The sequence below is a fragment of the Paroedura picta genome, chromosome 13 (assembly GCF_049243985.1).
Source record: "Paroedura picta isolate Pp20150507F chromosome 13, Ppicta_v3.0, whole genome shotgun sequence".
In the NCBI taxonomy this organism is placed as follows: Eukaryota; Metazoa; Chordata; class Lepidosauria; order Squamata; family Gekkonidae; genus Paroedura; species Paroedura picta.
The window spans coordinates 14,783,430-14,811,222 of NC_135381.1; the positions used below are offsets into that span (position 1 = coordinate 14,783,430).

Consider the following 27,793-nt stretch of genomic DNA (forward strand, 5'->3'; position numbering starts at 1 on the left):
CCTGGGGTCGGGAGAAGGCCCCGGGACGCTGCGGGGTGGGGAGGGTGGGCCCCCATCTTCTCCCGGCCCCAGGAGACCAGCCCGCGGCTGGGAGAATGCCCCAGGGCCCAGTCGCCCCAGTGTCCCAGACCCCCAGGAAGCCTTCACCCTGCGAGGGCTTCCCCAGGGACTGGGCCCTAGCGCCCATTTTATTAAAAAATAAAATGGGCTTTATTTCTAGTCGATAGATAAAGGGAGAGGGATGCTGATAGGGGACAGCATCTCCATATTCATGTTGCACTATGTTCCCTCTGAGCCAGCTCCCCATTCTATATTGTCTCCTGGAATGTAATTTATCAGGCCACATCTCCGTGTCTTTTATGCTAAAAACATAAATTCTGTGTCTCAAAATTCCGCAATCCAGATTATATGCCAAGCAACGCTACCAAATTGCCTGGCTCAAAAAGGGCAGCTTATAAATGTAACTCTAAATAAATAACTACAGACCCATCTTCATGTATTTAAAAGGCTGCCATATGGAGGATGGAGCAGAATTGTTCTCTCTTGCCACGGAGAGATGGATCAGAACCAATGGGATGAAATTAATTCAAAATTTTGTGCAGTGCAACCAAACCGGTAATAACAGCCCTTCTTTTCTGCCACGAACAGAGCTGCTCCAGCCGTGGCATTTCTAAGCTACTGCCCCTTTCTTTGACCTGCGTTCTTTTGTTCTCCGCAGGCTTGCCGGGATTTCCTAGAGTTAGCAGAGACCCATAGTCGGAAATGGCAGCGGGCTCTCCAGTACGAGCGTGAACAGCGGACCCGGCTTGAAGAAACCATCGAGCAGTTAGCCAAGCAGCACAATAGCCTGGAACGGGCCTGCCGAGGAGCCCCGGGACTCTCTGTGAACACTGTTACCCGCGCACCCAAAGGTGAGATTCTGCCTCCCGTCTCGTCTCTCTCACCTGCCCCCGAAGACAAATTACTCCTGCCTTGCGTGAAGTTCTGTCTTTCCCGGAACAAAACAGTGCAGACAAGCTCCATTGTGCCGTGTTGTCGAGCAAGGTTGTGGCGGTGGTTATGCTTCTCGTTGTGCATGAGGAAGAGCCCTGCTGGATGGTCCAACTAGTCCAGTATCGTGTTTCTCACAGTGGCCGGTCAGTTATTACGGAGGGCCAACAGCAGCCTAGCCTATCAAACCCATCAAAACTAATAAACAGTCTGTGAACCTGATCCTTCAGGGAGATTACACTCCCATTTCAAAGAGGCATTTCCTCATCTGGCTGATTCACAGAGTCCCCCAGCATCATCTTTTCTATCTTGTCTGGTTTGAGGTTCAGTTTATCCTCCCGTTGCTTTACTCGGAGCTGATGAAAACAGACACTGCTGCACCGCTGGTCTCCAGGCACGTTAGTAATGGCGGTGTATCTGCTAAATGCTACAGGCTCCTTAATTGGTACATCTAAAAAGTCTCCTGTCCAATTTTCAATACGTGAAAGACACCCCCCCACACACACACACTTCCTGATGTTGCAGGATGAGTTATTTGATCCCTTAAGAGTAGGCTCAGCCTCTGACAATGCAATCTTCCATGTAGACAGGCCGTATCCCAGGATTAATTTGAAGGCAGAAAATCTCAAGAGCGGGTAAAGAATGAAGCTAATTCTTCCACTGCTTACCAAAAGCGATAATGGGGCAAGGCCATTGCTTGCAAGCTAAATATCTAGCATGTGCATTTCCAGTAAACGATGATGAATAGCAGTTCTAAAGGAATGAAATCTGCCCACCGAACTTGCAAGGCAATTTTCTGCTGATGGATTGTCGTCTCGAGTCTGACAAAGACGTTTTGATGGTGTTCTAGATAGGGGGATGGGGGGTGCATTTGATATATCTAAGGTGTAGGCTTTGTTTCGCTTTTCATTTAAGCTCTTATTCGAGTGACAGCTCATACGCCATGCTTTGAAAAGCACGGTATTCTTTGTCCTGTGGAAGCTTTTCTGTTGATTCCAGGGCTGAAAACCTGAGGGATCACGGTGCAGCTGAAACTCTGGGGCCAAATATAGCAATGGCCACAAAGGCAAATGTGTTAGGACACAACTGGGGGAGGCGGGAGTGGGGAGAGAATATGCATTACCTTCATTAAAGAGTTGTAAATGTGGATCTGAGATTTGGAAACTGATCCAAGGGGGGTACCTCTCTCTGTTGCTGTTGCTGTGAAACCAAACAAGGGTCTTCTAATACTCTGACATTTTCTTTATTCCGTCCTAACCTTTTTCCGAGATGGGAATCCATGATCCTTCAAAAATTGGTTAGTCTTGAAAGCGGTACAAGGCTGTTGATTTTGATGGCTGATGGTAATTGCAAATGACAAGCAAGGTAGTTCCTGCTGTAGAATCAGAATTGCTAGGTGGGGGGGGGGCATGGGAACGAAGGAGAGGCATCTGGTAGAATCCACTCCAGTGTAAGGACTCTGCCATACATCTCTGCTTCTTGAGCCACCTGCCTTGGCTTGGCTTGTCAAACATATTGATATGGGGGTGGGATAGAATCATAGAATCCTAGAGTTGGAAGGGGCCATACAGGCCATCTAGTCCAACCCCCTGCTCATAGAATCATAGAATCATAGGGTTGGAAGGGGCCATACAGGCCATAGAATCATAGAATCCTAGAGTTGGAAGGGGCCATACAGGCCATCTAGTCCAACCCCCTGCTCATAGAATCATAGAATCCTAGAGTTGGAAGGGGCCATACAGGCCATAGAATCATAGAATCCTAGAGTTGGAAGGGGCCATACAGGCCATCTAGTCCAACCCCCTGCTCATAGAATCATAGAATCCTAGAGTTGGAAGGGGCCATACAGGCCATAGAATCATAGAATCATAGAGTTGGAAGGGGCCATACAGGCCATAGAATCATAGAATCCTAGAGTTGGAAGGGCCCATACAGGCCATCTAGTCCAACCCCCTGCTCAACGTAGGATCAGCCCAGAGCATCCTAAAGCAAACGGGGATGGGGGAGTGAGCTTATCTGAAGGCCCCTCTGTTCCAGCAGGGAACGTGCTGACCGTGAAAGGGGAAGCCAGCGACGAAGATGAGGACACAGAATACTTTGATGCCATGGAGGACGCGCCATCTTTTATCACAGTAGCTGCCGATCCCACAAAACACCACAGGTAGGTGCGGCTGGGCTGGGCAGCGCACCGCGAGCCCCCTTTGTTTCAAAGAGCCTTCTCCCAACACGTTTGGAAGATCACTCAGCAAGTTCAGGGACCTGTGGCATTCATCCTGAAGGTGAAGGGGCAACTTCCTTTGGTGCCGCCGAACCGTTTCTCTGCGCCTTTACTGTCTAAGTCAGGGGTAGTCAAACTGCGGCCCTCCAGATGTCCATGGACTACAATTCCCAGGAGCCCCCTGCCAGCGAATGCTGGCAGGGGGCTCCTGGGAATTGTAGTCAATGGACATCTGGAGGGCCGCAGTTTGACTACCCCTGGTCTAAGTGACAGAAGCTTCCCACAATTCACCTTCCCCGCAATGAGGAGCTCCATTTGGGCACAGAAACTAGGTTGATAAGACAGTGACATTTTACATATGACAACCTGCCTCTTGCGACTCCCTCAGTGGTACGTTATGCAGTAGACAGGTATTGTTTGTGCCCTTGCATCGGTTACCCTGCTCCCTTTCACCTGCAGCTGTCATCTTTGTGTTTTCTGCAGACGCACTGACAGCAACCTGAGCGGGGCCAGTGAAGGTCGTGCCGATGACTGGAATCTAGAGGACAGCGTGAGTGTACTCAGATAGGACTCCAAAAACAGCCCCGAATACTTGGCCCCCTTTGCTCTAGGGATGTATTTGATGAACGCAGCCTGATGGTGACATGCGTATTCTGAGAGGAATCGTTGTCAGCCATCTAGCAGCCTCTTGTTTCTGATTTTGACATTTTCCAAAATATGTGAGAGAACAGGGAGACCCTGATGGCTGGGCAGGGGTTGAACACACTGAGTTGGATCCAAACTAAATCGGCATCTCTGCCATTTCCCTCTTCTCACTGCAGTCGCCCCTCATTTCATCCCTTGGGGTCCCTATCCCCCAGGAACAGCATTTTGTGGGAATCAGTGAGCTGCAGAGGGAGGGGGGAGGCAGAAAAGTTCCATTCTGCTGATGGAAAATTTAGCCTGGATCTGATATCTTCTGCAGTGGCCTTTTGAATCAGGGCAGTATGTTCAGTTCCTTGTTTAAATTGGGATAACGTGAGACAGAAGCAACAAGATATCACTGTCTCTTATGGTAGGAGTCCCCAGCCTTTTTGAGCCTGCAGGCACCTTTGGAATTCTGACAAAGGGTGGTGGGCACAACTACAAAATGGCCGCCGTTGTGGAAGGCAGATCCAGTCACAAAATGGCTGCTGCAGGGGGCAGAGGCAGCTACCAAAGGTCAGAGGGCGAGGTTCTGCATCACTGTGACAGAAACTCAATTTGATGGGATGCCTTATAACATGGATGACAATATTTTCTTTGCATGTGCACAAAATAAGTTTACATGTTGAGCTAGCAATATTTGTATTCATTTTGCAAGCAGCTAATACGAACAAGGCAAAACTTCTTCTGGCTGTCCCCTTTATATGAAGCTCTTCTTTCATGAGCTCAGCCACTGTTACTTGTCCATGTCTTCTGATCTTGCGCCGCTTGTTTTAGTTGTATAATGCTCTGGTCAGTGTCCATTTTGATTGTGTCTAACCACCGTGTTCTTTGTCGGCCTGGTTTCCTTTTACCACTGACCAGTCCTAGCGTAATTGCTTTCCTCATCAAGTTGGATCGCATGATATGGCCAAAGTAAGTGAGCCGGAGTTTTGTGATTTTGCCTTCCAGTGATATCTTAGGCTTTAGGCCCTCTAGTATTTCCTTGTTTGTGACTTTTGCTGTCCATGGAATCCGCAGAAGCCTTCTCCAGCACCAGAGTTCAAATGAGTCAGTGCTCCCCTTGTCCATCCAACTTTCACAGCCATAAGAGACTATTGGAAATATGACAGATCAGACTATTCTACACTTGATAGTCTGATTTATGTCCTTGCTTTTCCATGCTGAGCCCAGAGCAATTTGATGTTTTATTTCCATATTGCAATCACCACTCTTAGCAATTTGTGATCCAATTATGTTTACTCATGTGTTTTTAGAATAGCATTCCAAAAGGTACAGCACGTTACATAAAGTCACTGCCACCATTATACCATGAGCACCAGGAAACAGACCTCACCTGACCCCGCCCCTATTTCTAAAAACACTTGGCAGGCACCAGGAAATGGGCTGGTGGATGTCCTGACACTGTGTTGGGGATGGCTGCTCTATAGCTATGGTTATATTCTAAAGCAGGCTTTCCCAACCAGGGTTTCATGACAACCCAGGAAGGGTTTCCCAAATCGGTGGAAGTTAGTTTCAATATAGTTTTATAATGGGTTAAACATTTATTGGGTGATATGACCATGAGTGGTGATGTAGACCCATACAAACCCCTCCCCAAATGGCCAATGATTGGCCTGGAGGGGGTGGAAAGAGGAGGGGCCCTGGGTTGCTATGCCTCCCAGCCATATTCTGCATAATTGCCCCACTTCTGGGGTTGCTCAAATCCTGAAGAATATTTCAGGGGTTTCTCAACAATAAAAAGGTTGAGAAAGGCTGTTCTAAAGTCTTAATATTCTCCAAAAGAAACCACAATGGCCTTTTCAGAGCCTGGACTCCCTTGGAACTCACTTATAACAGAACCTTTTAAGCTTAACTTTCAGCAGAGAAAAAATCGATAATGAATCTGAATGCACTTGGGTAAGGCTTACTCCATGGTGATAGCAAAGAAATATTTTCTGCCACTGTTGCATTTGTATAAAGTGTTTGCCTGGGCAGCCATTTTAAATGATAAGGAACCTTTAGGAACATGGGGGAGGATCCGTTAATGGGCTGCTGTGACTATTTTTTAAGGCCCTTTGTGGATCAAATCATTTCCTGGCCAAATTTGGACCAGTAAAACTGGTTCTGGGCATTCCATGGCTGCTGCTTGTCATGTTTAAATGGATACTTTTCAGTTTGGGTAGCCAGATAATGTTAATAGAATCTTTGTGGCATTGAGGACCCCCCCCCCCCGCCCCAGGTGATTAGAGCAGGCAGATGAGGATTGTACAGACTGGCAGAGAAGATAATAAATGCCTGGCTGTAAGAAGGCACAAAATCAGCCTTTCTGATGAAACTTTTATTGAGAAATGCTTAAACTGGATCCCACTATCAGCCTGTCAGTCCCAGACATACCATTCAGGGTGTTCGATCTTGCAGTGGTGACTCACCCCCACAAATAACCCACCAGTTTAAACACCAAGTCGGCTATGGATTCCCTGATCAGCAACCGTTTTGCTTAGAATTATAGGGCATCCGTATTAGTTTCTCTAGACCTCTCATTGACTTGTGGTAACATTGACTGGAATATTCTTGTGGGATTCCTGGTAGGTATGGTTGGCCTCAAGAGGTCTTCTGTCTCTCAGAGCAAGAAGGGAGGTACAGCTTAGTGATAAACACTCCCACTTCAGGCTTTCATCTTGGGCAGTGTTTTTAAAGATGAGTTGTGGGCTGAGGATACTTCCATATACGCAAAGCTTGGGGAAGGTAATTGGAAGAGTTAGGCCCTTGACCCCTGTTGGCTCTGCTTCCTTTTCAGGTATTTGAGTGCTCCACTCGGTCCAGCTTGGATGCTACAGGGAAAGATGTCGTGTCCAAGAAGAGCAGACGGACTCGAATCCCAGACAAACCCAACTACAGCCTTAATCTCTGGAGCATCATGAAAAACTGCATTGGCAAAGAACTGTCCAAGATCCCAATGCCTGTATGTGCTTCTGCCTCTGCCCCATTTATTCCCATGCGCAAGCTTGAGGCTTATGCTTCACCTGTCATTGCTAGGACCCTGAGACACAGGAGCCACTCCTGACAAGTGGAGGGAGGTTCGGGCATGCTAGTCTTAGGGCCAGCAAGGACTGTTGCCAGAATGGCTTTTGGACAAGTAATCTGTTCCATCAGGTATAGACGACAAAGGAGAATGCAGAGGAACTGAGCGGGGGCATGTTCAAAATATAAGGAGCTGCCTTTTACAGAGTCAGATCAAATGTATAATGCTGGGGCCTCAGACAGGAGCTTCCAAGGTCTCACCTCATGGGTGAGCTTTCCCAGCCCTGCTTCTTGAGGTTTTTAATTGGAGTTGCTCTTAGGACAAGAAGTTGCCGTTCCCCATGTCATACCATTGATCTGTCGAGGTCAGTGCTGGCACACTAAAGCAGGGGTGGGCAGAGGGTTGCTTGGGCTTATCAACGACTTCCCAAGCAATTAAAAGTAGTATAGTTCCTCGACTGCAAGACTAGGTTTTTACAGGTACGGCATCAAAAAAAGCCGCATGCAAAAAGCAAAACGAAGAGGGAGGGTCATCTTACATTTCGCATACAAGTTACAGCTATGCCCAATATTCCAATCTGCATGTGTGTTAGGGGAGGGGGGATTGTCTTGCATTCAGGGCTGTCTTCCTTGTTGAGGTAGCTCTCTGCCCCTCATCCAATGCTGCTGAAATCACTCTCTAATATTTCCCTTTAAAGTTACCACATCCTTTCATACGGAGGAGGTGCAGGCATGCATATGTGCATGTGCCTTTGCTCTGTATGGGAAATGGACACTTTCTCACCCGTCTCTCCTCCTCCTCCTTCACTTGCCCATACGCACATGCACCCTTGCTTTGGTCAGGGAAGGAGTATACCGTTGCGTCTTTCCCCCTGCACCAAAGCTGCTTTTTGCATCTTCCAGGGGATCACAGGGATAACAAGTTACAGTGGGGAGTAGCGGTGGTGGGAAAACAGCACCCAAGAGCCACAGACCCGCATTGAAACTTTCATTTTTTGCACTAGCTGCCATTATGAGACTACCAGCTCCCAAGGCACCTTGAAGACCAACAATGTTCTATTCAAGGTGTGAGCTTTCGTGTGCATGCACAATTCCTCAGACAATGGAACTAGCAAGGAACTATCCTATCTTCATTACCGTGCTGCATATTTGTTGTGACGTTGTTTACTAATTTACTACTAATTTATTCTCTCTTTCTCTGTACTCTCATGATCCCTGTTCCATTGTCTGAGGAAGAGTGCCTACACATGAAAGCTCACACCTTGAATAAATCTCTGTTGGTCTTAAAGGTGTCTTTGGACTCAACTTTAGTTCTGCCGGTTCAGACCAGCACGGCTACCTGAATGTAACCACTCCCAAGGTTCTGGAAAAAACTGGCTCCCAGAAATATGAAATCTGTCTTCTCCTGCACTTAAGCATTAGCTACACCACTGAGCTGAGGCCTGACTTGTTCTTGTTTCACATTGTAAATAAGGATAATTTTAAGGGCTGACTGTGGCCACTAAGACTCTCAACTTGACGGCTACTGAATTAGAACATGTGCACTGAAGATTGTGTAGCCTGTGCCACTAAGCAAGTGAGGCAAGAAAGTGGGCCTGTGTGCTTCGGTCCCCTGGCGTCTGGAAAGTTGGCCAAGGCAGGAACGGTTCCAGCCGCATATAAGCCTCCAGCAATGTCGGTTTCCAGAGCAATCAGATATTCTTAATTGGCAAGTAATTGAATGCTTCCTTGTGCATTTCTCAGCTCACGCAGCAGAGCTGCTTCCTCATGAGGGCAGTCCAGGGCAGTCGCTGCTGCTCTTTGCAGGAAATGTTGCGCTTGCAGCCGTTGTGTGTGTGATCTAGCAAGCATCATCAGTCTTTCCTGCCCTCTCCCTTCCTTTGATGGCCCTGATGGATTGCACCTGCAACGCTATGCAAGAATCTGTTTTTCTTTTTGCACAAGAACCTCAGAAGAGCCCTACAGGATCAGATCAAATGCCCATCTTGTTCAGCATCCTGCTTCTTACAGAAGCCCAACTAGCCAGAAAGGAAGTCTTCACCCATCATTGCTGACTCCCTCATGCTGATCGTGGAGGGGTTGTTGAGCTATCGTAGGTAGCAGCCGTTTGAGTTGTAGGCAGAAGTCAGAAAGGCCCAACTTGGCAGTACTGCTGCCTTGACTCTTAATTGACTGGAAGCAGTGCATAGGCTGCCTCTGGCCTAGGCTGTCCCCTCTACACAGTAGTTTGCCCAAGACCCCTCTGCAATGGTGGAGCATTTGTGTTTCACATCCCTCTGCACACCCCTTCTCTCTCACTATTCCACATCTCCCATCTCAAGCTCTGAGCCGGCTGGCTGGGAGGGCGGTATAAAAATCCAATCAATAAAGGGTCTCCCCTACGCCAGTAGAGCCCCCTACGGAGTTGGAACTGGACTTGACTCATCTGTTCCAAGAGTCTCTATCATTGTCTGCTAGCACTCTCTTTGCAGCTGGTTCCCTCCATGATATTCTCCCAGAATCTTAGTTCGTCTCCCTCATCCCACACATTTGGAGATAGGACCAGTGTTTTCCTGTTGGGCATAAACTGGACGAAGGGCACAATTCTCCCTTTTTTATAACCTGCCCGAAGAGAACATCAATTGTCCCTCTCGAGAACACCTTTTCTGGGACTATATTAAATAATTTTGCTCTCTTGTTTTGTTTAGTTGTTTTGCTTGCCAACTGTTAAAACGTCTTCTTGGGCTAGCAACAGGTGGCGTCTGGCACCACCTTGTCCTGCAAACTCCCACAGTCCCCCATTTCAAGACAATAGTCTCTTCCCCCCAAACCCCCCTCCCCCCCCAAAATAAACAGGGACATGGTCCTGGTGGAAGCCACTGAGGCTCTTCTTAACTGCCCCTAGATTGCAGTTTCTCAATCCTCCCCATATCCAAGACCGCGGGGCACGATTAGAATGTAGCAGAAGAGATGCAGGAGCCAAACAGAATGATTAAAAGCTTCAAATCTGTTACTCGGATGCTCGTGGCATCAAACAGATTGTGTTCAGATGGGAGCCATGCTGGGAAATATTTAGAAATGTAATACCATTTTGACATGGCAGTAAATCTCCGTCGTTTTGCGGGGAGCTTGTGGGATGCATGACAAAAGACTTGTGCTGAAGGCATGCCCACGACACACTCTTTCAAAGAAAAATGCAACTCTGTTGGCATTCTGCTTTTGTGTGTGCAGCTCTCACTGGTCTTTCTCCGTCACATTGCTGATCACATTGGCTTAGGTGGAGCAATGTTGCAGCATCCTGGAGTGTTCGTTGCTCCCTGTTGCCAAGTTTTTAAAGGCACCTGTTTCACTACATAGAATCATAGAGTTGGAAGGGGCCATACAGGCCATCTAGTCCAACCCCCTGCTCAACGCAGGATCAGCCCAACATGATCCCTTTGGCTTCCTTGCTATCAAACCTTGCGCATTTTTCATTTGACATCTTTCCCTCTTCAGTATGCACTGCAGTCCAAACTAGTCTAGGATTCTCTTCCTCATCCTTTTTTGGTCATTGCAACCATCACACAGATGTGTGGGTGTAGGACAGAACATACTGCAGCACCAAGTCAAGAAAATACAGACTTTCTCCCACCTCCTCAGTTGGCTGCTCTGTTTGCTGTGGATCATCTGGAATCAAGAGCCCTTCTTGCAAGGGCAAAATAGACGCCTTGCTATTTGGAGAAATAAAATGCCTCCTGTTCCTTTATGGCAGCCTTTCTCGACTTTTTTACCATTGAGAATCCGCCTGAAACATTCCTCAGGCTCTGAGAAACCACAGAAGTGGTGTGATTGTACAGAATCTGGTTGGGAAGCAGAGCTGTGAACACACCCACCCGGGGCTCCTCCCCTCCCCACCCCCTCCAGGCCCATCATTGGCCATTTTGGGAGGGATAAGGGGGTTGACATGACCATATATGGATGGCCATATCACCCAATATATGTTTAACAAATTAAAAATATATTTTAAAATAATTAAATCCCACCCATTCAGGAAACCCTTCGAGGGCCATCAAGAAACCCCAGAAAACCTTGGCTGAGAAAGCCTTTATGGACTATATGATCTCAGTGTAGAGATGAGCATGCATGAGCTGCTAGTTTTGCATCTCGTTGACTTGTTGCTTTGGCTGGTGACTCAGCTGTAATTTTGTTTTTGATGCAGGTACAACAGATGGTTGCCTTCTTCTAATAAGTATTTCAATTTACCTTTGTGACCTGCTTGGTCTGTGAACACCCAGGTGTTAAATATGAACGTCCTGTAGCTGCAGTATTAAGGCACAAACAGAAAAATAGAATGTCAAAAGACCTCTTGATATTAAGAGGCATTCTGGTGTAATAATCTGAGAGTCAGGTTCAAACTGTATATGTCACAAGGAGACCTGTGACTAGTCTCCCAATTAGGATGCAAGAGCTGCAGATTTTATTGTAGCAGCAGTACTGCATGAAGTGTATTTCCTTGTAGGAAATATTTGTACTGTATGCCAGGCTTTCTCAGCCAGAGTTTCATAAGGGCCTCAGAATAGTTTTGCCAACTGGGTGGGAGTTAATTAACAGGCACACTTACCATGGGCTGGGGATCATCAACCTGTTCAGACTTTCAGGACAAACGCTCTGCATGGAGCATTGGTAGTTAATGGTATAGGTAGGCTATAAGCTGACGGTAGGAGGCAAGAGTAGTAGCTTGGTAGCCATTTGGCTACTCAGGCCTGTGCAATAGTGTTAATCCAGGAAGTGAAATAACCTGAAAGTACCCATCAGATGCACCTTGGCATTCGACTAGGCAGAAACTTGCTTTGCCGTAACCTGCATTCCAGTCTGGCTGTAAGGGCAGCTGCAAGAGGCATTCCATATTTTTGTGTACCCCATCTTCCTTCGAGAAGCTCAGAACCCACACCACAACCCTGTGAGGCTGGCTAGGGCGAGGGTGGCCTGCCACAGTCTCACAGACTTTGAACAAGCATTTGAACCACTCCATGGTGTTGTTAAAGCTAGTCAGCTGGCCTCCCTGTGGTCCCTACCAAGGTGTTTTAGCCACTCTTGCATGTCCTCCTTTCGCTGTTGAAGCACTTTGGCCCTGTAATACCAACTCCCCCCCCCATTTTTGCTTTTTTTACCAGATGACACATTGCCGTCTCCCTTGCCCTTCACACCAGCAGCCTCCTTGTACTCTCACCTCCTTGTGATGACGATGTGCAAATATGAGCTCTGGTGTGGGCGGGAGTCAGCAGCAAAGGAGAGGAACAGCTCTTTTGGAAGAGGCCGTTCCCCCCCTCCCCCCCTGAGAAATTAATGCCAGTCTCCTGTCTCTGGGGAGGGCTTCCAAATGCTTTTGCAGACGGCCGAGGTCTTCAGTCTCTCTAGCCAAATGGTGACCATCAAAAGTGTTTGCAACGGGGAGAACGAAGAGAGGAGGGTTTTGCCAAACCTGCCCCAACATTAAATCAATTAGGATATGTCGCTATATTTGAAGAACTGGCTTGGTGTAGTGGTTAGGAGCACCGACTTCTAATCTGGTGAGCTGGGTTCGATTCTGCACTCCCCCACATGCAGCCAGCTGGGGGACCTTGGACTCGCCACGGCACTGAGAAAGCTGTTCTGACTGAGCAGTGATATCAGGGCTCTCTCAGCCTCACCCACCTCACAGGGTGTCTGTTGTGGGGAGAGGAAAGGAAAGGTGATTGGAAGCCACTTTGAGACTCCTTCTGGTAGAGAAAAGCGTCATATAAGAGCCAATTCTTCTTCCCCCCTTCTTCCATGTAAGTTGCTGGGTGACTTAGAGCGAGTCACTTTCTCCCACCTGAACTCTCCTTATGGATTATTGTGAAGACAAAATGGAGCAGAGGAAGCCCGCGTGCAGCCTCCTGAGCTCCTTGGAGGAATGGTGGGATTAAAATGGGATTGTTAGATCCTTTTGAATGAAGATGAGAAGTGTCTGGAGAAGGTGCTAGATGTTGATTTATTGACTTCGTTTAAATCAAGTGGGGGACCCAAAGTAGCTTATATCATTCTGCTGCCTTTTATTTTACCCTCACAACAACCTTTGAGGTAGGTTAGGCTGAGAGTCTGCCACAAGGCAAAGGTCAGTGAATAAGCAAACCTTTATCTACCACATCATAGTCTGACACTAGAATGCAAGCTTTTTGTGAGCACACAAGCATCATGTTTGGCAGGATCCCATGCCCAGTCTGGAGGCCAAATTAGTCTTACCCATGTATAAGCCCTTCTTTACTCCCTCTAATTCTGCAGGTAAACTTCAACGAGCCACTGTCCATGCTGCAGAGGCTAACAGAGGACTTGGAGTACCACGAGCTGCTTGACAAAGCCGTCAAGTGTGAGAGCTCCACGGAGCAGATGTGTTTTGTGGCTGCTTTCTCCGTGTCTTCGTACTCAACGACCATCCATCGGACAGCCAAGCCATTCAACCCACTCCTGGGTGAGACCTACGAGCTGGACCGCCTGGATGAACTGGGCTTCCGTTCACTCTGCGAACAGGTAAAGCTGTGGGCTGGTGAGCCAGGGTGGTCTTGGTGGATGAGGGAAGGCGTGCCGAACTCTGGGGAGTGAGGGATTTCTGGGTCCAAATCCCCTACTCGGCCATGAAGTTCACCCTGGCGTCCTTGAGACGACCACTGTCTCTCAGTATTGGCTGTAAGACGGAAGCACCGTATTGCCAGGCTTGATGTCCTGCCTTACTTGGAGGAAGGGCAGGCAGGGTGCATGTAGGACAGGGGTGGCCAAGGTGTGGCTTTCCAGATGTCTGTGGACTACAATTCCCATGAGCCCCTGCCAGCAGCGTTCTGGCATGGGCTCATGGGAATTGTAGCCCATGGATATCCGGAGAGCTACAATTTAGCCACCCCTGATATAGGAGAAATGTTGATTCCTGTCAGAGGTTCCTGCCACTCCAGTCAGGCTGCTGTGTTCTTCCATTATGGAACTCTGCATGAGCAGATTCGGTTGCACATGTCCCTGGGCCAAAATGTGGATGGAGTTCATGGCCTATTTCCTCCCTAGATGGAGCAGAATTTCATTTCTGGTTGTTCTTTAAAGACTTTGGGCTCTCTGGCAAATAAAAGAAGGTTTGTATGGGAGACTTGGGTTCAAATCTCACCTTACCCCTTCCAGGTCACAATTTGCTGAGTGTCAGAACTGGGTTACTTGTCACTTGCCTTGCCACCGTGGACAATGCAGTGCAAGAGCCCGGTCCTCACCCCCATGTCCTGCTCAAGGTGCTGCAGTGTTAACTGAGACTGAGGCAGGGCAAGTGGGATGAAGATGGCCAGCTATATAGTTTGGTGAAATGTACCTATTTCCCATAGTGGGGTCAGAAGGCAGAAGTAGGTCCTGTCTGCCATTCATTGCCTGCTTAGGAACAGGTTTCTTTTGGGCCAGCTCTTTTTTTTTGCTCTGCTCTGTGTTGGTGTAAGCCAATGAGTTTTTTAAAATTGTTCCATGTGTGCATTTTAGCGTTTTTATATGGTATACTTTTCTTGCGCCTTTGTATGTACCAAATGCACAATGAAGCTACTTTTTCCACATCAGTTCCAGCAGTGTTTGTGTGTCTCTTCATTCTTTCCTCTCTCTAGTCCTCCCTCCAGCTGCCCTGAACTGATTTTGATAAGTCTTCGGACTGAAAACCAGTTATCCAAATAGCATCTCTTCTTGCCAGTGGCAGTGGCACACCGATGCCTCCACCTCTCCTTTGAACACATCATGGAGGAGCTGTGCAAAAGAGAGATCTGCCACTGTGGCCCATCCCTAATGCAAATTCAGAGGGCCTGGGCACCCCTCTCTCTGTGTCAAGTCTAGATAATGACAGGGGTAGTCAGGTTTTGCTGGAAATTGAGGAGGTCTCCATGGAAACTTAGAAGGTCCTCCACACAGCTCCCAGCACCTGGGTTCCTGTCCTCATAGACCTGTTATATACACACACATACCACCAACACCCTTCCCTTTGTTCTTATCTGTCCTCTTAACAAAAAGCCAGAACTACTTAACAAAAAGCCAGATATAACCCTCTTAATAAAAGGCCAGCAATAACCCAAGAAACAAAACTGCAACTCTTCATGTACTCCAGGCCAAAATTAATCATATATTCTAGTGGTAGAACATCTGAATTGTCAAAAGATGGAGATTCCACTGTGGAATTCCTGGCCTCTTCTTTCTAAATGCAGAGATGCCTTCTTTTTTCAAAGAAGCATTGTAGCTTGCTGTACTATGCTAGCACTGTGTGTTTGTCAGTGAGGGATGGGTTTAGAAGAGTTGGCATCTCAGTGTGGTGAACAAACAGTTTCCCACACCCAGGAGTCCTTCTCTGGTTGGGACGGATGTGACCTTTTCAGGCCATTTCACCTGGGAGTAACACTGGGAGTAACACTGTCAGGGATTGTTTCTCTTAGGTGAGCCATCACCCTCCGGCTGCAGCCCATCATGTATACTCCAGACGGGGATGGACACTTTGGCAGGAAATCACCATCGCTAGCAAGTTTCGGGGCAAATATCTCTCCATCATGCCACTGGGTAAGATGCCTGCTCTTCAGGTACAGGGTGGTAGTTTCATGCCACTTACAGACAATTTAGAGTGTGGGGGGAGTTCATTTCCTCTTGGATGGATTTCCTCTTTTTTCTTGTGGCCCAGTAGAGATTTCAGGAAACGATACAGGACCTCTTCTTTAGTTGTATAGTGCTGAGGTCAAGTGAATCTTTGATACTTTAAAACTGTGGATTTACCCTTGTCCTTGTATTATGAGATTTTTTTTTTAATTATTCAGTACATGGCTAGAGGTGCGATGTTGTTTCCCAGAGCACAGGAACTTTAGCCTCTGCTACAGCGTTCTGCCCCCAGACTTTTTTTAGTGTGGATGAAAAGCAAAGAAGGAGAGAGGAATCATAATAGACACTTTTCCATTTTTGAACAGAGTGGAAGGACTGGGTAGTGACTATTATAATTTGCGTGGCAGCATTGAAAATAGGATCGGACAAATTCATGGAGTATAGATGCACCATCTACTAGGGGTTTTTTGATGTGCTATAGGGGAAAGTGTTAGTGTACCTTTGCTATAGTGCAGACAAGAGAGAAATTTCCATTTGCTGCTCAGACACAATGCGTATTTTGGTGAGCAATCTGGATATCAATTGGAAACGACATGCCTTTGTCCTAGAAGCATTCCTCTTCCCCTTTCTCTGCAGGTGCCATCCACCTGGAATTCCACTCCAGTGGCAACCACTACATCTGGAGAAAGGTGACCTCCACTGTTCACAACATTATTGTGGGCAAGCTCTGGATTGACCAGGTCAGTGCTCGGCAGCAAAGCAAGAGCTGCCCTTGAATTCTAGAGCAATTGAACAACGGTTAGGAGGGCAGGGGAACAGCCTAAGGCAGAAATTGCAGGGCTCTGAGAGTCTACATAGCACAGTAGTTTCCTGATCCAGGACTTAATGCTTTTTATGTTTTAGATCAGGGGTAGTCAAACTGCGGCCCTCCAGATGTCCATGGACTACAATTCCCAGAAGCCCCTGCCAGCATTCGCTGGCAGGGGCTTCTGGGAATTGTAGTCCATGGACATCTGGAGGTCTGCAGTTTGACTACCCCTGTTTTAGATGTTAATTGTAAAGTTCATGTGCAGCCAGGTGTGTAGACATTTGGCAACAAGTCTGTGCAAGCCAGGTTTGGCTGAAGATCCTTTTCAAGTGTACATGGCACGGCCATCCTAGGGCTGGCTTTATAACAGTGAAACTAGAATTCTTGCTGCCATGTAAGCAGCCAATCAAACAGGCTCATAACAGTAACAGCAAAGAAAATGTGGACAACTTGAAGCTGAAACCGGTGAATTAAGGAGCTGTGTGTCTCTATGCTTGTGCGCAAAAGCACATCTTAAGGTTCTGTGAAGAACTACCCAAAGGTGTCAATTTTTGATATTAGTACAGTGGCTTATATTTCACTTTTAAAGCAGCTGCATCACTGGGAGGCATCTTCAGCTTCTGTAGTTATTAGATTCTTGTGAAAGCCTTTAGTCAGAGAGACTTTGGTTTTAAAATGTCATATGAGTATTTTCATAGCGTTTCCTTTCTCTCTTTTTGGCACATTGTGACATGGCTAAATGGGGCACGTTTGAACACTTGGCGCCATTGAGATATTTGTTTGCTGACTTCGTTTATTGCCACACTTTATCTCCTTGAGACTCCAGGCAGATTATTGAATCGTAGAATAATAAAGATAATGCATGCAAGAAACTGGTTTATACAGTGAGAGCACAATGAAATATAAGCAGTGGTACTCATCCGATAAACAATGCAATGTGAAAGAAGAGGGGAGGGGGCCTGCCTAAAATTTTCACAAATCTTTCTGCCTACAGCTCTGTGTCCCTTGCAAAAAGCCCCCCCTCCCCCACAGTTCCTTTTCATTCATTCTGCGGAAAACTACTAGTATGAGCCTTCTTGACCTGGGCAGAGTCTGCACTTACTTTCTTTATTCCATTGTCAATCCTGTTGAATTCAGATTGCTTTGAACTCAGGTCTTCCTCTCCCCCCCCCCCTCCCCATTGAAACAGGAAAGTCTTCTGCACTTGGTTAAGGTAGTTCAGAAGGGGGGGGGGAGCCAAGCCTCTTTCTTTCTTTTCTTGAAGGGGGGGGAGAGGAGCCAGGCAGGGAACCTCTTTCTTTTCTTGGAGGGGAGAGGGAGACGAGAGGACTGAAAAAGGCAGAGGAGGGAGAAAAAATCCAGGACCGACAGAAGTTGAGAGAAATTAGGGGCTTCTCCTTTAAGGCAAGCATGTCACATGACCAGGTGTAGCCTATCAGAGGTTCTCTACCATGGAGCTTTCTTTCCCAATCCGGATATTGAGGATTAAAAGCAGTCTAAGACACCGCACAATAAAAGTAGGGTCACTCCGGATCAATCCTTCTTGCTGCAGAAGGAAAATTAAAATCACCCAAAATCCAAACGGAAATCGCATTCTGTGTAGAGGGCAGGGACTGAATTGATCTGGGGTTGGAATAAAAGCTCCGTGCAGTTTACACCCAGGTCAGGCCAGCCATTCCACACAGTGGAAGTCACAGCAGAGAAGGCTCAGGAACAGAAGGCTGTGGCACCTTCAGAAGCCTTTGCTCAGAGCATCCCAGAGCATTTCGAGAGAGGTGGTCCTGCAGATATGTGGGTCCCAGGCCATGAATGCTTTTGTAGGTAATGACCAACATCTTGAATTTAACCAAGAAACTAATCAGCAACCAGTTGAATGACTACAGCATAGGTGTCCTATGCATATTCCACCTTGCTCCTGATAATAAGTGAGCCTGTGGCATTCTGAACCAGTGAGAGTCTCCAAGATGTCCTCAAAGACAAACCCTTGTACAGTGTCTTGTAGTAGTCTAGCCTGAAGGTTACTGTGGAATGTGGTCAGATTAACTGGTCAAGGTAGGGAGCCATCACTTGGTACTCATGTCAGGCTCAGGATGTTCACTCATGCTTTGGGGGAGCGGGCTCAGAGAATACCCTGTGTTCCTGGCGATGTGCGCACAGAGAAATATAAAATTGGTATCTTTGCCATTTTTCCCTTCAGTCCGGTGACATAGAAATCATCAACTACAAGTCAAAAGACAAATGCCAGCTGAAGTTTTCCCCCTACAGCTATTTCTCCAGGGATGTACCTCGAAAGGTAGGCCTGTCCAGGGATCTCATTGAGGTAGTTTGCATAGTGAAATGCAAAGTACCACTGTACAGTACAAACAGCCTGCTCAGGGGCTAATGCTCAGGGGTGAGGCAGGCTTGGGCAGGAGGGGCGGAGAACCCCCAACAGGACAGTGGGAAACTCCTACATTATTTTTATTTTATTTATTCTTAAATTTATAGCCTGCCACTCCTGCAAGCGGCTTGTGGCAGGTAACAACATAAAATCCATTAAAACCCCCATTAACACCCCCCGGTACAATAATCACAAATTCTGGCAGTGGTAAACACTCCCCCCTCCACTCCAGTCCAGAGTCTCGGGGGTATGAGGATCAATCAGCTGTCCAGGCTCAGCCTGGGGAAGGGCCCGTGATCTTTCTTGCCCTGGCTTCAACCAAAGACCTGGTGGAAGAGCTCCATCTTGCAGACCCTGTAGAACTGCAATAGCTCTGTCAGGGCCCTTAGTCCTCCCAGGAGCTCATTCCACCAGGTCGAGGCCAGGACTGAAAAGGCCTTGGTTGAGGCCAGGTGAACTTCCCTCAGGCGGGAAATCTCCAGCAGATAGGACATGCAGAGTGAAGAGCCCTGTGGGGGGTATAAGAGGTCCTTCGGATACGCGGGGCCCAGGCCGCATATAGCCTTTAAGGTTAACACCAATTGCTTGAGCTTGATCTGGGCTGCAACGGGCAACCAATGCAATGATTTCAAGCAACCGAAGCCAAAGCTGTTTATCCCTTCCCCTCTCTCTTCCCACCCTTTTCCCCACCCCTCTGGACAGGTGACAGGTGTTGTCATGGATGCGGAAGGCAAGGCTCACTACGTTATGTCTGGCACGTGGGATGAAAAGATGGAGTGCTCCAAAATAGTCCAGAGCAGCTTGGGTAGCAGCAGCATGGAAGGCAAACTGCCGAAAACAGTCTACCAGACGCTGTCTCCCAGGGTCCTGTGGAAGAAATACCCCCTTCCGTAAGTTTCACCTGGGGTGGGATTGCAGGTGATTCAGAGATGGATGGAAATGTGGATGGAACATCCCTGTGCCCACTGTGATTGGTGCAACTGAACATTTGAAGTTGCCAGATTACATATCAAAGCATTGATTCATGTATCTCAAGTGGCAACGCTTCTCCAGGGACTGGGGTAGGATATCTGCTGCTTGGGTTCCTTTTAACTAATTCTTATTGTTACAGTAGTTGGGACATCCACATATCTTTCAAGGTGGTGTTTATGGATGTGGGGAGGGGGGGAGTCTGGAACAACCCTGTGGGGAGGAAAGGTTGGTCTGAGATACCTGGTCAATTTCGTGGCAAGTGGGGATTTGAACTGTTACATCCTGCATTTATAATACTGATGATTCTAAGATTTAAGATGCCGGACCCATAGCAGGCTCCTTACGGAGTATCTGTTTCATGACGGAGCTGCTAGGATCTTGGGTGAGCCAGTTTGGTGCAGTGGTTAGGAGTGCGGACTTCTAATCTGGCATGCCGGGTTCGATTCTGCACTCCCCCACATGCAGCCAGCTGGGTGACCTTGGGCTCGCCATAGCACTGATAAAACTGTTCTGACCGAGCAGTGATATCAGGGCTCTCTCAGCCTCACCCACCTCACAGGGTGCCTGTCTTGGGGAGAGGAAAGGGAAGGTGAATGTAAGCCGCTTTGAGACTCCTTTGGGTAGAGAAAAGCAGCATATAAGAACCAACTCTTCTTCTAAAGACTAACCAAATTGGTGGCAGGGTTTGAGCTTCCATGAGTCACTGCCCAATCCTTCAGACGTAGGTAGTCATTCACCCAGACTGAGGGTTGCATTATGTTAAATAAATAAATAGTTGTATCAGTGGAAGCAAACGTTCCCTTTTCAGCTTTTAAAAGCCACTCTTAAGAGATGGCAGGAGGCAAGGGAGGGTCGGTCCTCGCTTGTAGCCTCTCCCACTCACATCAAGCATTGATCTTCCTCCTTCAGGGAGAATGCCGAAAACATGTACTACTTCTCCAACCTGGCTCTGACCCTGAACGAGACGGAGGAAGGCACAGCCCCCACGGACAGCCGACTGAGGCCTGACCAGCGGCTCATGGAGAACGGCAAGTGGGACGAAGCCAACACGGAGAAACAAAGGCTGGAAGAGAAGCAGAGGGCCGTTCGTCGCCAACGGGAAGCAGCGGCAGTGGTGGCCCTGGAAGAAGGTGGGAGCCAAAGTGTAGTTGGAGCAGTTCAGAGGTAACCTGTTGGGAGGTCTAGTGATAAACTGGCCACCTGGTTATAGAGGAATGCAAGCCAGGTACGAGAGACCTGATGAATAGCAATCGGCATCACAGTTACAGGCCAGCGTCATTGAGCTGGTGCAGAAGTTTGGGCTGGAATGTCATCAATACGCAGATGACACCCAGCTCTTCCTCCTGATGGATCGCTGCCCTGATTCTTCAGTGAATCCTTAGCCAGATGCCTGGAAACAGTAGTAAGGTGGCTCGAGCAGAATCGTCTGAAGCTTAACCCTTCAAAGATGGAGGTCCTGTGGCTGGGTAGGAAGGGACCAAGCGAGGAAGCGTGCCTACCCAACCTGGATGGAGTGCAACTACCAGTAGCTCACTCTGCTTGAAACTCAGGTGTGATTATCGATGCCTTCCTGTCCATGGAGGCGCACAGGTCATGAGAGTACCACGGCAGGCTTTCTAGCATCTGTGCCAAGCCAAGCTACTAGCACCCTACTTGGCCCCTGAACACCTAGCCACAGTGATCTATGCGATGATCACCTGCAGACTAGACTTCTACAACTCGGTCTACACAGCCCTTCTCTTAAACTTGATCTAGAAACTGCAACTGGTCCAGAATACTGCAGCCTGGATTCTCACAAATACACCATGGAGGTCCCACATCCGGCCTGCCCTCCAACAACTTCACTGGCTCCCAGTTGAATTCCAGATCAGGCTATAATCACCTATACCCTCCAAAGAGCCTTACGTTCCACCCTCTCCAATTGGCTAGTGATCCGTATCCCCAAAGTAGGGCCTCAACTAGGGCCAGAGCCTTCTCAGTCCTGGCCCCCATCTGGTGGAACGAGCTCCCTGAAGAGATCAGGGCTCTGCTAGAACTCCCATAACTGATCTCTTCTTGATTTAGTTACTCCACAAAATCACAGAAGCAATAGACCCAAAACCCCAGCAATAGTTGCTTTATTTAACTACAAAAAAAAGACATCCAGAATTTTGGAATGGTTTTACCCCAACAATCCAATAATTGAAAAGCGGGCTGAAGGTGGGTGGCAGTGGGTAGGACAAAGAAAACTGACTGAAACATTATGCACAAAAAAAAAGCGGACTCAAAATTGGCTTCTAGAAAAACATTGGGATAAAAGTGCTCTCAAAAGAACTGGGTGGTGGAGGGCGGGAGAAAACTAAAGGTGCAAAAACAAATGTGGAGATCAGTGGATGCAGTATGGGGCCAGATCCTTAGAAGGCCAGATCCTGAAGATGAAACTGAAATACTTTGGCCACCTCATGAGAAGGAAGGACTCCCTGGAGAAGAGCCTAATGCTGGGAGCGATCGAGGGCAAAAGAAGGAGGGGACGACAGAGAATGAGGTGGCTGGATGGAGTCACTGAAGCAGTTGGTGTGAGCTTAAATGGACTCCGGGGAATGGTAGAGAACAGGAAGGCCTGGAGGATCATTGTCCATGGGGTCGTGATGGGTCGGACACGACTTCGCACCTAACACGAACAACAAATGAGGCCGGAATGGGGGGGGGGGGAGAGACGGAAAAGCTAATGTAATGTGTCATTACATAATGTGCCATTTCTTTACCCATCCTTTATAGGCAAAGACTATGAAGGCTACATCCCACTGTGGTTTGAGAGGAAGGTAGACCCTGCGACGGGGGAGCTGATCTGCATTTACAAGGGTGGCTACTGGGAAGCCAAGGAGAATCAGGACTGGAGCATGTGCCCCAACATCTTCTGAGCCTCCTCCCACCCCTTGCTGGGCGGTGGGTGTCAGGAGGGGCCTTCCCGTCATTTTGCAGGATCCAAGAGCCAGCAAAGAAAGCAGTCCAGGCGGCAGCATCTCCCTGGCAACACACAAACTCCAAGGAAATACACAAGAGTTTAAATACTTAAAAAGAAAATTTTAAAAAGAGAAACAAAAAGACAAAACAAAACAGGGATTCCAAACCTATTTTTATGCACTAATAAAATGGCATTTGATTTTTTTTTTTAAGTGACTTTTTTTAGCTACCAATTAGGATCGAGGAGGTGATGGGGATTGGTTTCCTTTTTAAGCCTGACCTCATTATTGCCGTGTCAGGTGTTGCAGCCTCCTTATATTTTTTTGAAGGCTTGGTCTTATTAACCAAGGCTCTGACTTCCAAAGATGCACACATTGTGGGGAATGATGTATGTTTTGATTCTCTTTTTGGGGTTTTCTTCATTTTGTGTGTGTGTGTGTGAGTCTTAAATTAATTTTTAAAGTCTATTGATGATTCAGGTTCTTTTTTCTAAGGACGTGGGCAGCTCCGTGCTCCGTTCCCTCTTTGAATTCTAGAGAGAAAAACGGGGCATCCGAGGTGCTATTTGCAACTGCTTCTTTGGGGAAGGGAGGAGTAACGTCCTTTGACAGGTTAGTGGATTTCCTTCCGTGCTTTTGGAGTACCCCGATCCAGAGCCTGCCAGCAGGCATTTTTCGTTTGTTTTTATTTTTTCCCTGAAAAGACAGTTTTGTGTTATGGAGAGAGGGTGCACAGCTTTATATTTTGGTTCTGTATCAGTCATGGGGCAGCAAGCCTTCTTTCCGGCTTGCCTCTAAAACAAGCTAGAGCAGGCTCTCAAGAACTGCATCTTCCTTGCTCTGTAACAGAGACTTAAAAAAAAAAAAACACCCTGTAAGTTGACTGACAACTTGGCACACAATGTTCCTTACAGCCCCAAGGTGAATGCCCTTTTGTGGAAAGACACGTGGTTGTGGGAAACAACGCTGAAGTCCGATTCTTTCTCTTCTACTGCAAATTAGGAGGAGAGCAATAGGAGGGTGCTGCAGTGAACCCTGGCATTCCTCAATAGCCTGTTTGCAATTTGTCGAAATCTCCACCTCGGAGATGGGCAGACACAAGCAGAGTTGCTGGAGGCAGCTTCCTGCAGCCTGGCCATTATCACTACCTGCCTCCTTTCCTTGCCAGCCGCCATGAGGTCTGCCATTTCCCACCGCGTCACTGTTGTGACAGCGTTCCACAAGCACTTTCTGTGGCCAGCACACTGGCAGTCACAGTAAACTGCAGCACAAAGTAGATACATGGGCAAGTCACAGCGAATGATGGCGCAGTCATTACTGAGACGCACCTGGGTGCACACTACCTAGAAACACCCTCCCCCTTTGATACCATGTTCATTGCGGGGAGGGGAGCCTCCGTAAAGTAGTGGCTGTTCAAGGGGGAATAGTGGAGATACCGACTGTAGAATCACCACTGTTTCCATGGACACCTACGAAACAACTAACCTAGCAGTCTCCGTGCTAGAGGGTCCTCACATAGCAAGCACATTGCGAGACAGTTCAGGATCAGACTCCGAGTGCTGTCCACTCCACCTCTCCTTCCCCACTCAGGCCTGGCCATTGCGCTGCCATGACAGGCACTCTGAACTATCTGTTACTGAAATATCCCTCCCTTGTTTGCCTGTTTTCATTTCTGTGACTGGAGCCACAAAGGCACCCAGCAGCTTCAGCCCCGGCCAACAGGTCATCATGCTCACCTTGCGTAGTGCATATCCCGTTTCTGAACGTGACTGGCTTAGCGGTATTAAGCGTGAGTGACTGGTGCTCGAGGCATGTTCCATCTCATGTCCAGCTACCCAGGTCTTCTCTGGCTCGAGATGATTTCATTATGGTAGACAGCTAAAAGTCTTTCAGCGTGTCCTACCTGTGACGAAGAATTTCAGCAATAGTCCTTTTCAGAGCTTGGGAAAGAGGAACCAGCCTGTCTGTCCCCACCCCCAGCACAAAAGAGTTAGCATTCACTAGCAGCCCTTTCCCCCCAGCACCCCTAAGAACTACGATTTACACCACCTGCACATGTGTGTGCATTTGTGCACACACACACACACACACACATCCACAATATATATATAGATATTTTAAAAGCATAACCCGTACAATATAATGATAAGTGGTTGAATGTCAGTGTGCCCTTAATCTTTTATTTATTTGCATCTAATTTATATATACATACATACATACATATATATATATAAATAAATATATATATATATAATTATTTTGTTTAAATTTATATGGTACATAAATAGAGGGGGGAAGTAATGAAGGCAGGAAAGTTTCTGTCTGAATTTTTTATACTACAAACATGTACATTATATGGTGACTCCTCTTTCAGGATGGGCGTGCTCTCTCTTTTTAAAACAAAACAACAAATAAAGAGCAGTAAGATTCAAGGAGACAGTCTGGCTCGGCAGTTTTCTCACACGAGGCCCAGGGACATGAAGGGGAACTGTCCAGAGGTGGCTTGGGCAGCGTTCTTGCACAGTTCCCATTCGCTTCAGCAGAGCTTGTGCAAGAGAACTTCCTGCTGCCTTGTGGGCTTTCTGTTTGGTTTCTTATTTGGTGATTTGGTTTCTGTCAACGACCTTAGCTCCCAAGCCACAGGTCGAAATGATTCAGTCAATTCACACCCACTGAGAAGCCCCCCCCCCCCATTGAAATGAACAGGCCTTCCTGTATTCTTGCTCTGGCCCAAGCCCACTTAGTTCCCTGGGGGTTTACGCTGAATATCAGTTCCGATGTCTCGCTCGTGAAGACTGCATTGAGCCAGACAGTAGCATTCAAAGCGGAATCTTTCCTGTTTTGTACTTGAAAAACTTATCTTAAGCTCCCATTTCCAGGGGGGCCTCTTGTCGGTTGTTTCCATCCCGCCTGTATCTTAAAGAAAGTATGTATTGTCTTATTTTTTCAAAAGAAACATTTAAATCATCAGAAGTTGCAGCATTACTGAAGTCCACCAAACACAGTGTCCTGTTTTCATGAGGTTATTTTTCTTTACACGGGAGAACAATTCTCTGTATAATGAGATGATGCGATACCGCAAAGCTGGAATCTGGTATGTGATTGGATACCGTTGTAGCAATTGATCAATACATAGAAGCTACAGATGGACTGAGAGGGGTTCGTTTGGATAAGAAATAGCTTTCCTAATAGCGGCTGTTGAATGGGATGTGCGGGAGGGAAGGAAGGAGGGAGACTAATAGTCAAAAGTGTGAAGACAGTTCCACAAATCCCCATTCTTACCTGTGATGTTAACACTCACATTTTTATATATACACATAATTTTGCTATCTGGTCATTTTGAAAAAAAGAAATGCAGTGATATATTGGTCCCCCCTCCCCCAAATGACCATACAGCAAAATAATGTAACTTCTATGGGAAAAACATTAAGGAAAAATCATAAAGGAAAACTAGATGCTGTGAGATTACTACTTTTAAAACCACGCAACTTGAGTAAACTCTATTTATGAATACAAAGCCCAAGTAACTGTTCTGTGTCAAGCTGAGGGTCTAGAGCCATCATGGTCCCATATGAATTTTTTTTCTATCCATTGATCTATGAGATCAATGGATTCTGGAGATGGTGCAGTGCTCAGAAAATTGAGCAGACCGTTTTCACACTGGGGACTTCGCTGCCCCTCCCATGTGAGAGCACAAATCTGGGGCGGACAAGGTGCACTAGGCCAAATGTTCCCCCGTACAGGAGCAGGAAAAGGCAGGGCAACCTGCCGTGGCTTAAACCCCAGCCTGCAGCCCAGCATGAAACCTCCAGTGTGGAAACGGTCAGAGACTACCAAAGATGAGCATGTGCATCCTGGTTGCCTCTGGATCCATCATATCTCCATCAGCTTTTCTTTTGCCGGCATTGGTGCAACCCTGGTAAGGAAGGTATGCACCACTTTTCTTCTCCCCCCCCCATTCAGACTGTATTGTGCACCATCTCCAGATGTGGGGGTGACCCACAAGAGAACTGAACTCAATCGGCTGCATGGTGAGAAGTTGCTTTCCCAGAAGCCAGGCTTGTGTCTGCTTTTTTGACTGGTTGCTTCACCCTTGAAGCAGCAGGCAAAGAGCCCCTCAGCCTCTCACTATGTAAGCCACTGAGCCAACGCAGTTCAAACATCCGGACTGCCTCCTGTGTGATCCCTCAAAGCATTATGCGCCCCCTTTCCCATATATGCCACATTACCAGAAGACACTATTCTATTTCTGTTGAGTTCAATGATGTGTAGGGGTGGCCAAACTTTGGCTCTCCAGATGTCCATGGGCTACAATTCCCAAGAGCCTCAGCATTTTATACAATGGCTTGGACAACTAGCTCAAATCCACTGCCTTCTTATCTGTACTTAGATGGCCACATGAGTGTTAGCAAAGACTTTGGGAACAACCTCAAATTCTCATATTTATTAAGTGTTGGTGCCCCACCTATGCAGTGTTGCAGGAAAGCAGAGGACAAGGATTCTGGCCTTCCTCTCCCACATCTCCTTCCAGCTAAGAAAAGCACAGTGTTTCTGAACAGAGTGAGCCAAGGATAGTCCCCAAACTTTGTACAAACGGAAGGTTGATTTGAAGAGGGATGAAGAAGCCTCTCCTTTTAAAGTATTTTTTTTAACGTGGAATGTATTTTGCTGTTCAGTTGATCCCGAGGGAAAAATTGGGAGAAATGTTAAAACATGCTTTGTTGGCAAGAGTGCTTGCAAACATTTTTAGACCACTTTTGCTGTATTTAGTAATTTAGGAGAGGAGATCTAAGCTTTTCTCTAGTGGGATCATCACTCAAGTAGCTAGAAAATATGCTGAAATGTCACCTCCAGCTCCACCCCTCTTTTCTGGAGAATCGTTATACAAGCAAGTAGCTCAGATCTGGCACTTTGGGGGGGCAATGGGGGAGCGGAGGACTCTGCTCAGCGAAGCAGCCAGTTCGACCAACAGCTTCTTACAGGGTTCCCAGTTATGACAATACTTAATGAGAACTGTGACTTGTAGCCTTTCTATTTTTCCCACCAGGGGATTTTAACATCACCTTACTGTTAAATGCTGTTGAATGTAATACTTTTGAACAGATATTATTGTGAGTGATCCCTCTTTGCTTACACAGTAATAAAAACTTGGATTCAGGAGTTTTAAACTGTGCTGGTATCTGTTACTTCTGTCCAAGAAACATGGGAAGCAACACAGTTTGGGGTGG

General features: G+C 47.3%; 1 protein-coding gene across 7 annotated transcripts in view; it reads left to right on the forward strand.

Moving 5' to 3' along the window:
- OSBP2 (oxysterol binding protein 2) overlaps positions 1 to 22,771 on the forward strand; it is a 124,476-nt gene extending 101,705 nt beyond the window's left edge. For 5 of the 7 annotated variants that reach the window (XM_077308935.1, XM_077308939.1, XM_077308938.1 and 2 more), the window contains 11 exons: positions 719 to 911; positions 3,028 to 3,151; positions 3,692 to 3,758; positions 6,672 to 6,836; positions 13,157 to 13,402; positions 15,310 to 15,430; positions 16,100 to 16,203; positions 18,469 to 18,564; positions 19,354 to 19,541; positions 20,533 to 20,753; positions 22,381 to 22,771. In XM_077308935.1, the coding sequence (XP_077165050.1) occupies positions 719 to 911; positions 3,028 to 3,151; positions 3,692 to 3,758; positions 6,672 to 6,836; positions 13,157 to 13,402; positions 15,310 to 15,430; positions 16,100 to 16,203; positions 18,469 to 18,564; positions 19,354 to 19,541; positions 20,533 to 20,753; positions 22,381 to 22,523 (1,668 nt within the window). In that variant the 3' untranslated portion in view covers positions 22,524 to 22,771. The remainder of the gene's footprint in view (positions 1 to 718; positions 912 to 3,027; positions 3,152 to 3,691; positions 3,759 to 6,671; positions 6,837 to 13,156; positions 13,403 to 15,309; positions 15,431 to 16,099; positions 16,204 to 18,468; positions 18,565 to 19,353; positions 19,542 to 20,532; positions 20,754 to 22,380) is intronic. The other 2 variants (XM_077308936.1, XM_077308941.1) reach the window with 1 other exon arrangement.
- Positions 22,772 to 27,793: the final 5,022 nt, after the last annotated feature.